The sequence below is a fragment of the Leuciscus leuciscus genome, assembly GCF_965113295.1.
Source record: "Leuciscus leuciscus genome assembly, chromosome: 15".
NCBI lineage: Eukaryota > Metazoa > Chordata > Actinopteri > Cypriniformes > Leuciscidae > Leuciscus > Leuciscus leuciscus.
Window position 1 is genome coordinate 11687022 of NC_138739.1, and position 16195 is coordinate 11703216.

General features: G+C 36.4%; 2 protein-coding genes across 3 annotated transcripts in view; one reads left to right on the forward strand and one right to left on the reverse strand.

The window, feature by feature from the left end:
- The window catches only part of LOC309474958 (uncharacterized protein), a gene marked incomplete at its 3' end in the record, with an annotated part of 42626 nt that overhangs the window by 10782 nt on the left and 15649 nt on the right, over nt 1-16195 (forward strand). The window lies entirely within an intron of this gene.
- On the reverse strand, nt 1512-12712 carry LOC309476189 (uncharacterized protein). 2 transcript variants are annotated; one of them, XM_082139437.1, is made up of 4 exons: nt 12543-12711; nt 11698-12036; nt 11303-11590; nt 1512-2735 (listed from the first exon to the last, which is right to left on the reverse strand). In XM_082139437.1, exons 1-4 carry the CDS (start codon nt 12589-12591, stop codon nt 2584-2586), a joined length of 828 nt encoding a protein of 275 aa, XP_081995563.1. In that variant the 5' UTR covers nt 12592-12711; the 3' UTR covers nt 1512-2583. The 2 variants fall into 2 exon arrangements, with proteins under 2 accessions (XP_081995563.1, XP_081995564.1); XM_082139438.1 differs by lacking the exon at nt 1512-2735 and adding an exon at nt 10920-11222 and having other exon boundaries at nt 11303-11470; nt 12543-12712.

The window sequence follows — 16195 nt, forward strand, 5'->3', positions numbered from 1 at the left end:
CACTTAATTGAAGAAACTGAAAGATGCTTTGAAAGATGCTCTGGTGTTTTGCCAGATGAGATCATCTTTTTACTACTTTAATTCATTTTACTCTAATTCATTCCTTTTATATCTGTTTTAATTTCCCTTGCTTTTATATTTTGTGCTTATTTTCTACATAAAGCATTTTGAATAACTGTTTTAATTTTCCTTGCTTTTATTTTGGGATTATTTTTATTCCTTTCTATGTAAAGCACTTTGAATGGCCATAGTGTAAGAAATGTTCTATATAAATAAACTTGCCTTGTCTTGTCTTTGCCTTTTATGTGGGTGCTCCTGTTATAATCAGTAACATTATGAAGTTGCACTGCGACATGTCTATAGTTTATGGACAGTCCATTTCTATATTAGATGTGCTGCTATCCACTTACAAAAGATTTTAATTTACACACCATGAATGAATTGTTATGACTATTTTCATTATGCATGTCAAAATCCAGTCTGTGATCTATCTCTGGCCTCCCAGTTTAAACAATCTTTTGGTTGAAATCATATGTAAACAGTTCTAATTGTAAATTGGTATGCTATTCTAAAATAATCCATACAACTTAATTTTTATATAATTTGATTGTCTTTGGAAAGAAAGTAGGACAGTAGTTTTACTACCAAGTAGAAAGTAAGAAAGCAGTGTTAACTCATGTTAGCTGTGCTGAAGTGTGTCCTCGAGCTGCAGCTGCTCTGTGGTTTATCATTATTCTGAGCTGAAATGCAGCTTTAGCAGGCACTGTTTCTTTGTAGACATGAAACAACAAGTAGACGTTGTTGTAGACGTTGCTGTTGCTTTTGTGTGAAAGACAATCATTATCAGCTAAGATGACAGCATGGCTATCATGAAAGCCTTTCAGAGCTTGTTATAAAAGGGGCGTTTGATGTCTTCCTCTTGCTGCTCCATGTTAGCATCTGAAGAAAATGATTTCATAGAAATAGTTATGTATGTTGCATCTGCAGGTTCCTGATCGTGTCTTTGTTTCCTTTCAGAAATCAAAGATGGAGGCCATAAAAATGTCGAAAAAAAAACTATGATCAAATACTGTATCTAGTGGAATTGATGTTAGAGTTCATACAGGACAATACCTCACACTTTTGATTGAGTTAATTCTCTGACAGGATACGTCTGACTCTGTTTTTACTTTTTGTATCATATCTTTTGGTATTATTGTGATGTCTCCAACGTCTCCTTGCCACTGTTGCCTTTGGCTTGCTCAGTTGGGGATATTTTGGGGATATTTAATTTAATTTTATCAATCAATAAATTCCACTAGAAACAAACCTTGTTGTATTATTTTAATTTAATACTGTGAAGCTGCTTTGATACAATCTGTATTGTGAAAAGCGCTATACAAATATACTTGACTTGACTTGACTTGACTTGACATGTATAAAATGTTGTTTTAATGGAATTGTATTTACCAATATCATAGTATAAAGAAACTTTTTTAGTTTTTAGTTTATCATAGGAATTCACCTGCTGTCCATTATTAAATATTAATCACACCCTTTACTTTACTCATTTGTGTCATTTACTGTTCTTGTTTTGCTATTTTTGCAAAAGGTTATTGAATAATTGGCCTGCTTAAGACCAAATTCAGTTAAAATATAATATTCCGAACCAGGCATACTTTTAATACATACAGTTCAGAGAAGTAATAACAAAAAACGTTGGTTCAAGGAACTTAAAAATCTCTCATTCCCCTCTTTATCAAGCCCTTTCATTTTTAAAATCAAATAAATTACTGTCATAAATATCTAATTATTAGACAAATCTATAGCAGTTCCCACTTAGAAATGGACTAAAGTGGCACAAACTAGAGAACATCAACTGGTGTTAAAGATGGATGTGCAGGTATATAGATGCACTTGTGTGTATAAGCTAGTCCTCAACCTCGATCATAAAGTATATAAGACGGAAGAAAGAGTGAGTTCCACGGCAGATTCTTTCCCAAGCATTGATTTACTCAAGTGAATCCACGAGTCATTTAGTTTGATCTAGATGTTTGTTTACTTGTGGGTGGTTTCTGCAATAAAAAAAGCACATCAAATAATACATTCAATGAAAATAATAAAGCAACACAAAATTAGAAACAAAAGTGTAGTATGAAATATACACATACAGTAGATGCGCTCTCGCTCTATAGAACTTACCTAATTACTACTAAGTCCCCAACACTTGGGCCAGAGTTAGTGTGTCTGAAATCTGAATATAACAAAAGTGGAAACGGAACTAGACAGTCTAGTTTTGTTATATCTAACCTCATGAGCTTAACAACAAACGGAAGTATCAAGGTATCCTAACTTACTTTGACCTAATAACGGAGATTTATACATGTGAAGAACAAATCATATTGGAGAAAAATTATGAAATGAAACATGTGCTGTGGTGTCGGAGTGCTTAAAGTGAGTTTTAAGTAATAAATGGAAAGCAAAGTTAATAAAAATGCCAATAAATAATTATCAATACCATCAGATTCATATATAAAGCCATTAAAAAGAAATGAGGATTAATATATGATTGAAATAGTTTAGAATGAGAAATGACATCATCATTTACTGTCCCAATGTGTGAATATGTGCTTGATCTTGTTCAGCTCTTCTGGATCTGATGTCATAAAGTAGAACAATCACAGTAGCCACGCCCACCAGAGCAGAGAGGACCAATCGGATCACAGTTTCAGTAGGACCACAACAGTGGACAGAGCCTGAGGAATAAAAACATCAAACTGAGATAAGCTCAATCAATAAACGTTAATATCAGCGCTGACTTCAACTAATATCATCAGTGCTGTGGTACCTGCACATGTGTGACAGAGGTGTTTTTATCCTGATATTTTTGTCTTCAAACTTTAAAATGATTCAACAATTCAATACGTTGATATAAAACAAGCTTAAAAGACAGGACAAATGCTCTCTATACTCACCATAGACAGAAACACTGAATGTTTTTGATGTTATTTTCGCTCCCCTTATCACTAGTCTATAAACACCAGCATGTTCAGTTGTGGTGTTTGTGATGGTCAGAGATCCAGTTTGATCGTCCAGCTTCAGTCTGTCTCTGAATCTCCCATCAGGAACATCATCATATGTGGAGAAGACTCGATTCTCTTTGCTGATTTTAGCTATCGAAGAGTTTTCAGCTCCAAATGTCCACAGTATGTCGTCGTCTTCATGTATTTCAGTAAGATCAGTGTTTAGAGTGACAGAATCTCCCTCCATCACTGACACTGACTGTATTTCATTTGTCTTGGTGCCAAACACACCTGGAGAACATAAAGACGTTTTGTTGGTTTATAAATCCTAAATCATCTGTAGTTTTTATTATTTTCATGTGGACTGAAGAATATTCACAACAGCAGCGGAAACACAAAATGAAAGGTGAGATATGACAGACGTGTGTGTGTGTGTGTGTGTGTGTGTGACACTTTGATCTTTATTTGTTTTAAATGCATCTGCTGTACAGCAAAATCAAGTTTAAAAAGTTTACTTGTGCAAGATATTTCATGAGACACTTAGACGAGTATAAAACAAACACCCTTTGTATCATCATCTCTCATACTCTCGGGGTCCCTGCACATTTTGACTAATGAGTTTTGTAGCTGTATTCATAAACTTGTATTTTTAGAAATTTATTTTTTAAAGGATAAAAATCGCCTGATATTTGAAAGCAAAGTTTTGGCTTTCTGAGCCTCCATGCAGATCATAAACTGAGATGTTTACATTCACTAGAGATTCCCATTACTTTCCATGACTAGATATCATTCCACAAAGTGATGATGTCACTGACCATTACATGGTAACTTTCATATTACGTACTGCTGTAATATGTCATGCTGCGCCGCGTTATCGACCAGGCAGAACAATCCTTCCATCCACCATAGATAATTTCTCAAATTGCTTATCTGATCTGTCTCAGCTGCTGCCTGAACCCAAACAAACAGATGAACTAGAGGAACTAACTAGCACTATGAGCACCATTCTCTCTGGAACATTGGATATTGTTGCACCCATTAGATTAAAAAAGGTCAGAGAGAAAAGTAAAGCACCATGCACTCTCAGAAAAAAAGCTGTCACTGGGGCAGTACCCTTCAAAAGGGTACTAATATGTACCATTTAGGTACTAATATGTACACTTTTGGTACCAATATGTACCTTTGAGGGACTAATATGCACTCTTTAGGTACAAAGGTGTACCTTTTGAAAAGGTACCGCCACAGTGACAGCTTTTGTATCTTTTTTTCTGAGAGTGTGGTACAACAATACTACGCATGTTCTAAAGAGAGAAACCCGTAATTTAGAGCGTAAATGGAAACAAACTAATTTAGAGGTCTTTAGAATCGCGTGGAAAGACAGTATGTCACGTTATAAAAAGGCCCTAAAAGCGGCCAGGGCTGAGCATCTCCGCAAACTAATAGAAAACAACCAAAATAATCCAAGGTTTTTATTTAACACCGTGGCTAGACTAACAAATAAACAGACGTCACCTGAACAAAATATCCCGTTACAGTTTAGTAGTAATGATTTTATGAAGTTCTTCACTGAGAAAATAGAAAGCATCAGAACCACAATTGTAAAAGTTCAATCTTCAATTGCGCCTTATAATTCAGCCTCAATTATCACCCCGCAAGAACAATTACAGTGCTTTACAACTATAGAACAAAAAGAGTTAAATAAACTTATAACTTCATCTAAAACAACAACATGTTTATTAGATCCTATACCAACTAAACTACTGAAAGAAGTGTTACCTGTAGTGGAAGAGCCTCTCCTCAATATTATTAACTCATCTTTATCTTTAGGTCATGTTCCAAGAACATTTAAACTGGCAGTTATAAAACCACTCATTAAGAAACCACAATTTGACCCACATAATCTAGCAAATTATAGACCCATTTCAAATCTTCCATTTATGTCTAAAATATTAGAAAAAGTTGTGTCCGCTCAACTGGGAATAAAATGACATCTATGAAAAGTTTCAGTCTGGTTTCAGGCCGCACCATAGCACTGAAACTGTGCTCGTTAAAATCACAAATGATTTACTTTTAGCTTCTGACCAAGGCTGTATCTCAATACTAGTTTTACTTGATCTTAGAGTTGCGTTCGATACTATAGATCACACAATACTCTTAGATCGACTACAAAATTATACTGGTGTTCAAGGACAAGCATTAAGCTGGTTCAGATCATACTTATCTGACCGCTACCATTTTGTCTATTTAAATGGAGAAAAATCGATCATAACTCCAGTAAACTATGGAGTGCCGCAGGGATCTGTGTTAGGCCCTCTGTTATTCTCAATATATATGCTGCCACTTGGAAATATTATAAGGAAACATGGAATTAGTTTCCATTGTTATGCTGATGACACTCAAATATATATTTCATCATGGCGGGATGATAAAGCTAAATTATCCAAATTGACAGAGTGTGTTAAAGATATAAAAGATTGGATGATGCGTAATTTTCTTTTATTAAATCCAGACAAGACAGAGGTACTACTTATCGGTTCAAAAAACCGCCCACAAAACCTCTCACAATACAGCTTTAACATTGTAGGATGTCCTGTTACTTTATCCTCTACAGTAAATGACCAGGGGTGCGTTCTCCGATAACGTTGTCTCTTAGCGCGCTACGAAGACTCTTAAGGTATAACTTAACTGAAGGTATACCATTTCTAGGTGTGTTCCCCGAACCATACCTTAGGAAGCTGCTTAAGATATACCTTCTTACGTGCGACGTTACCCGGCGCTGTCCGTGGCGAGGGTGCTGAATTGGTTGAAATCGATGGCTCGAGAATCAATTATTCTCTCGTGCAGGGGCTGTTTCCCTGCGTTAAGCTAGAAAGTGGTGTTCTTTATAAAATAATCACTTCCGAAATAGTTTAAATTGCATTTATTAGGACTCATGGGATATTTAAAAAAATAATCCAAACTATACTAGCCTATACTTGCCTACATATTTTAAAATTATAGGCTATTATATATTGCTGCCATAATAACCATTTTAATTTTTATGTGCTTTCTTCTCTTTCCCATTTTTGTTCGCTGAGGTGGAGCTGCGATGAAATATTGTTCTTGTAAATACTTTCCAGCATTTTCAGTAAATAAAAGTGTACGTCACGTACGGTGCTCGGCAGTGATCAAAAAGGATTTAAACAGTGGATTTTGAATCTCTTTTTGTAAACTCGGAGATGTGGATTCAGACAGCAATTAAATTACCACACGACCTGTTTGTCAAAAAACAGTAGGTACTAATTTGGACAGGGATTTTTACACGGGTTGGGTGAGAAAAAACACTGATATTATGGATTCGGACGGCACTAAAATAACCGACTTACCCCTGTAAATGTTTAAAATACCGTACGAGCCCATGAGAAACAATATTAGCGTCCGAATAGGATTTAACAGTAGGCTAGCCTATGCTTTCACTGGCCTTTAAAAGCGCTCTTTAATTAAAATAAATTTATAAAATTGTATTATATAATAATATAATTAAAATTCTAACAACAATCATTGTAATGACAATTTTATTCTTTGCATGAAAACAATTGAATTAGCCTAACTGAACACTGTCTGGGTGTATTAAAACTTCTGAATTATATTCATACAGACCTGCAACAGTGATAAGGTAAAGCTAAGAGTGGTCCAGACCAACCTTACGAACGTATGACTTACAGAAGGTATACTTAACTAAGAAGGTTTCGGAAACCACGTATTAACGAAAAGGTACTTCTTAAGGTACAACTTAAGAACGACGTAGCGTTAAGGTAGTTTCGGAGAACGCACCCCTGGGTGTTATACTAGACTGCAACCTGTCTTTTGAAAATCATATTTCATATGTTACAAAAACAGCCTTTTTCCACCTTAGAAACATTGCTAAGCTACGTAATATGCTATCAGTTTCTGATGCAGAAAAGTTAGTTCATGCGTTCATGACCTCGAGACTAGATTACTGTAATGCTTTATTAGCTGGTTGTCCTGCATCCTTAATAAACAAGCTAAAGTTAGTCCAAAATGGAGCCGCTAGAGTTCTTACTAGATCAAGAAAATATGATCATATAACACCGATTTTAACATCACTACATTGGTTACCTATAAAGTTCTGTATTAATTACAAGGTATTGCTACTGACTTATAAAGCCCTAAACGGCTTAGCTCCAGTCTATTTAACGGATCTTCTATCGCCCTATAATCCATCGCGCTCTTTAAGATCACTAAATTCAAGGCTTTTGGTCATACCTAGGATATCCAGATCCACCAAAGGAGGGAGAGCATTTTCACATTTAGCTCCAAAACTCTGGAATAGTCTTCCTGATAGTGTTCGTTGCTCAGACTCGCTCTCCCAGTTTAAAACTAGATTAAAGACGCATCTCTTCAGCCAGGCATTCATATAATATGTTTTATCTTACAGTTAAATCCGGCCTCTAGTTCATAAACGCCAGAGGAGAACTGGCCCCCGACTGAGCCTGGGTTCTCCCAAGGTTTTTTTTTTTCTCCATTGGGTCACCTGATTGAGTTTTAGTTCACCATTAGGTCACTTGATGGAGTTTTTCGGTTCCTTGCCACTGTTGCCTTTGGCTTGCTCAGTTGGGGATATTTAATTAAATTTAATCAATCAATAATACTATTGATCAGCCTTACCAAACATGGACGTTTTTTTCCACTAGAAACAAACCTTGTTGTGCTATTTTGATTTAATACTGTGAAGCTGCTTTGATACAATCTGTATTGTGAAAAGCGCTATACAAATACAGTATACTTGACTTGATTTGACTTGACTTGACTTTTAATATTTTATTTTTTTGGACATTTGTAGACCTGGAAATTTCATTGTCTTCAACAGAGACCTAAATTCAAAGAATGATCTCACAATATTCATGATCCATTTGGTATCTATTGCCATCGTAAATAGCAGCTTTTTCACTAAACTAAACCAAAAAATAAATGTATAACTTACCGATCAGACGGCACCAGCACAAACAGAACAAAGCAAACACGTGAAACATTTTCTTCCGTTTTTCAGCTACTGATGAAACTATGTGCTCTAACACTCAGTCTGATGTGAATCCTCCCACGATAGTTTGACCCTCCTAGTTTCACACACTGAATTTACACATGATATAATGTTATAGATCATCTGGCCCATATCAAGACTTTAACGCTTCTTAATGGATTATTTTTGTAATTTAAAAAACTCCTTGTAACTCTCTGACTGTTAAATGACTAAAAGTAGAAGTGTGAATTGTGTTTAAGCAACATTTCATGGTAAATTAGAGCCTAACTCAAGTGATTTACATTTTTTTTGTGTTTATTTGCATATTTATTCAATTCTCAGTGTACAGAATAATGGAAATAAGTAGTTAAACCCGTCTGCCATCTCATAGTATCGGTTTTACTGAAGTTCATCATCAGAGTCAAACTGAAACCTCTTGCCTTCTGATTCCTGTCATCAGACACTCTTCACACTGTTCAACATGATCTGATTCACTGTTCAGTGTTGAATTATTAACTGTTTATTCCAGAATAATACTACACATGAATCTACAGGTTTTTTTTGTAGATATACATAGAAGTGTGTAAGGGAACACAGAACGATAAATTCATATTTTGTAAATGAATAAAAAATGCATAAACTCAGCAGCAAAAACATGAATCAGCATCTTTATAAAATGCTTCACAAAAGACACAGTTACAGGTTACAACACATTTGTTACAAGAAAATACAGAGAAAAACATTCACTTTTGTCAACAATAAGGACACTGAGTGCCTGTACAGGGCCGGCCCAGAATGTATTAGAGCCCTAAGCGAGATTTTAGATCAATAAATATGTATATTTCATATGAACTGCAATTTACTATGATATGATTATTAATAACAGTTAGCATAAATTTGAAGTAAATGGAAATCTTACAAATCTGTAAAAAAGAATCACAAAAATTAAACCACAAATCAACATAAAAGTGCAACAAACTAGCCTCTTTCCTTTCATCCCCATTTTAGAGCAACACTGAAAAATGACATACAGTAGGCTGAGTAAACATAAATGACTGCAATTCATGACTACAGTCCTAGTCATGGTTTCTTATAAAAGAAGACACTTAGGAGTTTGTTGGTCAAGTTTAAAAAAAAAAATATATATATAGATCAATTTATATGAAAGAAAATACACTGTGATTAACTTGCAGTTTAACACAAGCATGGCCCACAGTGGTAAAGAGGTTTTAATACAGCTATTTCAGAATAACACACAAACATCTGCCATTAAGAGTCGGTAACTTGTGATTTCACCTTTTTCTAAAGGATAGAAGAAATCGGCACTGAACAAAAACTGACTAACTTACACCCCTGCCCTGAGTGATTTTCCCAATACTGGGAGATAAAATGATCCTGCACTGTTCCTGTCTGGATCCTTTAGCAGCTGTAATAATCCCTCCACCATTACATACTGGAAATCCTCAAGCACTTTTGGTTTTACTGCTGCTAATGTCATGTAGTGTCTCAATCAGAACAAGGGACGTCCCATCAGCAACACCCGTCGCCAGAGGCTTGGCCCAATTACGGGATGTCCTTTTAGCAGCATCTGTCTGAGGATTCTCAGGCTGATCTCAGTGACATCCTTCATTGAATTCTGAGTTCCGGGACACATCTGAAATGAAGAAAATAAATGAACAGAAAGTAAATCAAATGTTCAGGACTGATTCAGTTACACACACACAGAAATGTGTTTTTCTCTCTGATGTTTGTTGAATGTAAAGACCCCCGTTCTTCATTCTGAAGTAAACCAGAACAAGAGCAGCGCTCTCTTAAATACATCAATTAGAATTGGTGTTTCTATAAGATGATTTCTGAATGAAACCACAGATACATACACACAGAAAACACGAACAGATACACAGTGTTGGGAAGGTTACCTTGGAAATGTAATAGTTTACAGATTACAAGTTACCCTATTTAAAATGTAATAAGTAGTGTAACTATTTCAATCACTTTATTAAAGTGAAGTCATGTAACAGATTACAATTGATTACTTTTAAGCTTAGATGAATATGTATGAATAAACGCTCAACAAAAATGACAGCGTTGAGAAAACAGTCTTTATCTCCCGTGTACCTCCAGCGATCATCTCCTAGTACGTTCTCCTCCAGCGTCTGTGTCCTGTGCTCTCCTCTCCCTTGTGTTGGCCATTTTCCTGTTTGTCTACCCATTGCTGCAAAATTAAACTCTATCACTTGTCCTTCTGTCTCCGGGTCCTCTGTTCAGTAACATAGAGCCAGTAGATGCACTCTCGCTCTATACAACTTACCTAATGTACACGTATATGGGAGCAGGGTATGAATTAGGATGTACGTTGAATGGTGTGCATTAAAGTTAGACATCCATGAGACACATGTACTGTAGGTTTGTGAGTGAATGTGTTTGTGTCGCCGCCATCACAGGTCGGTTCCTAATTCCTGTTGCAATTGTTAAGGAATTTTGAAATTAATTATAACTAACATTTTTTCTTGCAGTATAACATTTATATGCTTTTGAACTCTAAGTCCCCAACACTTGGGTCAGAGTTAGTGTGTCTGAATACAACAAAAGTGGAAACGGAACTAGACAGTCTAGTTTTGTTATATCTAACCTCATGAGATTAACAACAAACGGAAGTATCAAGGAATCCTAACTTACTTTTACATAATAACAGAGAGTTATACATGTGAAGAACAAATCATATTGGAGTAAAATTATGAAATGAAACATGTGCTGTGGTGTCGGAGTGCTTAAAGTGAGTTTTAAGTAATAAATGGAAAGCAAAGTTACACCCCAACCCCCCCCCCCCCATTTCTTTTTCTTGCTGATCCGAAAAATAACATAATGAAATTTACAGGAGACTCTTGTACCTCAGAGTGGGAACATTTTATTGATAAAGATGCCAATGAATAAACATCAATAACACCAGATTCATATATAAAGCCATTCAAAATAAATGAAGATTAATATACTGATTGAAATAGTTTGAAGAAATGTTTAAGATAGAATGAGAAATGACATCATCATTTACTGTCCCAATGTGTAAATATGTGCTTGATCTTGTTCAGCTCTTCTGGATCTGATGTCATAAAGTAGAACAATCACAGTAGCCACGCCCACCAGAGCAGAGAGGCCCAATCGGATCACAGCTTCAGTTGGACCACAACAGTGGACAGAGCCTGAGGAATAAAAACATCAAAGTGAGATCAGCTCAATCAATAAATACTAATATCAGCGCTGACATTAGTTGATGTGGTACCTTCACATGTGTGACAGAGTGTGTTGATGTCCAGATGTGTGGTCTGGTTGCCGTCGGGATTATTCAGCACACAGCTGTAGGTGTTTTTATCCTGATATTCCACCTCCAGAGGTAGAGAGAGACTGATGCTGAGATCAGACGCATTGATGCTGGACAATACACTGATTCCTGCGTACCAGGAGAGAGTCGCATCACTCACATTCAACACTGAACACACCAATGAACAATTTGATGAAGATGAAGAGCAATTTGAAGAGTCTCTGCTGATGACAGGAACAGGCAGACGAGCTGGAAAACATGAGAGAATAAAGAGAAATATGGACATGTTTAAACATTTGGTACTGAAGAAGTTAATTTAATAAGAATAATTTGAAGGACAGGACAAATGATCTCACCATAGACAGAAACACTGAATGTTTTTGATGTCAGTTTCGCTCCATTTAACTCTAGTTGATAATCTCCAGCATGTTCAGTTGTGGTGTTTGTGATGGTCAGAGATCCAGTTTGATTGTCCAGCTTCAGTCTGTCTCTGAATCTCCCATCAGGAACATCATCATATGTGGAGGAGATTCGGTTCTCTTTGCTGATTTTAGCTATCAGAGAGTTTTCAGCTCCATATTTCCACAGTATGTCGTCGTCTTCATGTATTTTAGTAACATCAGTGTTTAGAGTGACAGAATCTCCCTCCATCACTGACACTGACTGTATTTCATTTGTTTCGGCTGCAAACACTCCTGATGAACATGAACAGGTTTTCAGATTAATGCTCATGTTGGATTAGAAAGCCTGCATGAGATCAGTTTGTAACCTTTAACATCAGCAGAGACTACAAACTAAATGAATAGTATGAACACACAGATGTGAGTGAATCAATAATTTGATCTTTAATGTGTTTAAAAAGATTTAGCCGTAGAACAAAATAAAAATTAATGTTAAATTAATTATAGCTTGAAAGTACAAGTTTAATTATATGGCTATATTAAATGTATTATGACTGAATTCTCATTACATTGTAGTTGTTTATGATTACAGCATAATAATAATAAAAATATTTGAATGATTTTCTTTTTTTCTTTTTTTTTCAAGAAATGTTTTTGCATTTGTAATCACTGAAAACAACATTTCTAAAACAACAAGAGAGATTTGATCACAGTGGATGAAAATAGTCTAATTTGAACCGCCACAGGGTTTTTTTTACTCTGATATGTAAATAAACTTCACAAATATGTTTATAACTTACCGATCAGACGGCAGAAGCACAAACAGAACAAAACAAACATGTGAAACATTTGCAGCTGTTCAGTGAAACGCCTGATCTAATAAGACTATCAATGAACGCACAACAGATCTTAACAAACACAAGCTTGTGAATCCTCCCCCGACAGAGTCTGACCTTCCTAATGCACACACACACACACACACACACACACACACACATACACACGTACACGTTACATATACATATGTCATATAAAAACTACATTTCATTGTAAAATAGAAAGTGATTTAAAATTGTTGTGTATATTTATTAAGTTCTCAATTATAGTGTATGGGAAAAAGTAGAAAATGTATTTAATGTAAGTTAAAGTTAAAACCATGTATGATTTCACAGTACCAGTTTTACAGAAGTTCATCTTATGAGGCAAACTGAAACCTGGCTGCTGGTTTTTTTTTTTTTTTTTTTTTTACAGACATATTATATGTCAGAGTGACTATACAGTGAATGTGTTAGTTTGTATGTGAAGAGTTTCTTCTTGTTCTGCTTCTATATGAGCAACTTTTAACTTTTTTAATCTACAGAAACATGATGAGAAACTATTTCACATCGAGGCACAAAGGCAATAGAATTTTTTTTTCTTATTTAACACTGCCATTCAAGTTTAGTCTGTATTTTATATATATATATATATATATATATATATATATATATATATATATATATATATATATATATATATATATATATATATTGGTATTTTTTATATTTTATTATTTACACTTTCACATAATAAAGGTTGTACTCAGTTTCTACTGGGATGCTTTTTTACAAGTGAAATCAGGATGTAGCTTGTATGATGTTTGATGTTTGAATCATTTGTAGAGCCGAAGCTCAAATAAGTATAGTATAGTGTAAACCAACACCCACAATAGTGTTGGTATCACATTTGCACCAGCATAATCCTCCTATCAAAAGCTACTCTCAATGCTGCGCTGACGGCGCTAAGGGAAAACATCTTTGCTTGAACTGTTGTGAAGTATGTGTGGCAAACACCCCAATAACGGGGCTTTGAATAACCTCTGACGATGACGTCATTGGAATACGCACTTGTGAGAGGCTATACAAATACGGGAAAGAGGTGCACTTTCAGGTGTCTTTGTCTTCAGAGACCGTTTTGTGTATGTGTGCGCTACACTCTCTATCTGTCCACTTTGTTAGAAGTTAGGGTTCCAGCTGTCAGTGTGCAGAAATTTCTCGGTGTGAAAAGAGAGAGAAAACAAGAAGGCTAAAGACTCCAGACCTTTTTCTTCACGTCTTTGTGCTCTCGACATTGACTTATTCAACTATCGTGGGTGCAAGGGCACGTGGTTATACAACTATGCTCCAGTTGGAAGAGACTCTAGTGAGCCCCTCCACCTTTGGTATTTCGGGGGACAGCGGCTTCCAGTGAAATGTTGAATGTTCTGTTGCTATCTCCAAGGACACCGAACATTTAACATCCCGGAGCAAGTGCATTTGCCGTCACAAAGAGCTACAAACTCTTCTGGGAAAAGGGGTCATAGAATATGTTCCCCTCCCAGAGAGAGAGAGGTAGTCTATTACAGTCAGTACTTTCTGGTACAGTCAGCCAAGTTCTGATTGATGTGGCTCCAGTTGAGAAACACCCTTTGATTGCCCACCTCATCCGTGGAGCGAGGTGGCTGAGGCTTTTCCGTTAGAGCAAAAATCTCTTCGTGGGACTTGGCCATAGTCCTTGAGGGGCTAGTTGAGACTCCTTTTTGATCCACTAGAGTCAGTGCCTGACAAGCGTCTGACTCAAAAGATGGTTACTTATGTGACGGTCCTCTATGTATCAATCTCGTTGTGTATGTGGAGCATCTGCACAAGGGGAAACCAAAACGAATCAGGAAAGGCATGACATCGCAGACAGAGAATGGAACAGCCCACAGCAGTTATCAAAAGTTCTGCTCTTTTTTATTAAACTGGTTCAAATGTGATCGTATAGTGGAATGATTCTTTTTTTTTTTTAACAAAAGTACAAATATACATGTTCACAATTCTTTGTCTTTTCCACAGTAAAATGTAAAAGAAAATAAAATAAATAAAATCTCCAGCTTCTAAAGCATTTCTGCTAGATATGAAAACACAGTATATAAAACAGCAAAATGTTTTCAACCGGAATATTGCTGTTATAACATACATTTTTCACACAACAAAAATAAACATCAAATTCAATATATTACCTGCACAAGGGGAAACCAAAACGAATCAGGAAAGGCATGACATCGCAGACAGAGAATGGAACAGCCCTACACAACACACAGTAAATCAGACGGAGGAATAGCAGTAGCAGCAGCCATGCAACATATGCTACATTTAACATTCAACTCTAAAACTAATGACTCACTCGACGTCAAACAAATGGCATTCATCTCTTAGTTACATCACAACAAAAATACAGTGAAATAAAACATTGTGCAGTGAGATCTAAAGCATTTAGGCTATTATTGTCTCTGCAGCGTTTAACATGCGACTTACCACAGCAGTTATCAAAAGTTCTGCTGTGGATTACCCAGAATTCGCTATTTTTAGCACCGTGGCGCAATACCAAGTGACGCCAGCAGATGGCGCTGTCCCCATTTATGCAGGAATTTAACAACTATATACAACCCGTTACATACACCCCCCTAAATTTCTGCTAAATCAGGGAAGCGCATCCAAAACAGAGAAAACGGAAGAAAGAAGGGAAAGAGAGAAAAAAAAATTACATTGAGCGTTACTGCCTTATAGTCAGTTACAAAACTCCTCCTACAGAGATATGCAAGGATAGGCTGGTACCAAAACCTAAACCTTAACATAGACACAAGAGATGCCGTTTACACCTCTCCTAATTGACACAGCTCAAAAACTCCAGAGAAAAATGGAGTATCTGTCTACACTCAGGAACAGAATTATTCAAAAGGCACATTATAAAGTCTCAGGCTACACTGCAAAAACATGTCTCATAAGAGTAACAAAAGAACTCACTGAAGATCTTGAATCTTCCACAACCTGGTCATTCATCTCACAAATTAATCTCTTTGGAGGTTTAATGGTCCTACCAATCCTAGTCATAGTCATGCCTCGCCTTGGCTGGTTAATTACAGGCTCAACTGATTCTGAGTCTACACTACTGGGAACATGTGAGTGTGCATCAGCTGGTGAGTCTGTGGGGAGCTGAATGGAGTGACTGTGGGCAGACTGATCATCTACAAATGAGGACTGGCTCACATCCCTGTCCCGAACAGTACATCCATGACTGTCGTCGACAACATCATCCACATGAGTATTCCCTACTGCATTAGATGAACTGGGTAACTCGACAACAACCTCATCAAGTCCAGCATTCTTTCCAGACTGCAAAATCCACTGTAATGTTTTTTCATCGCTGTCAAGTTGGTCATGAGGCAAAGCATCACCATGATCACTTCCAGCTTCAACTGACAGGGAATCAGACAACAGGTCAACTTCATCGTCTCTCAACAGGAAACTGACAGGAAGGAGCAAGTTCCGGTGAACTGTTTTTTCTTTGCCAGTAACTGTGTCCTTCACACGATAGACATTGATTGCCGATCTTACTGACAACACTTCGTAAGGAATTGACTCCCATTTGTCTGCAACTTTCCGTTTTCCTC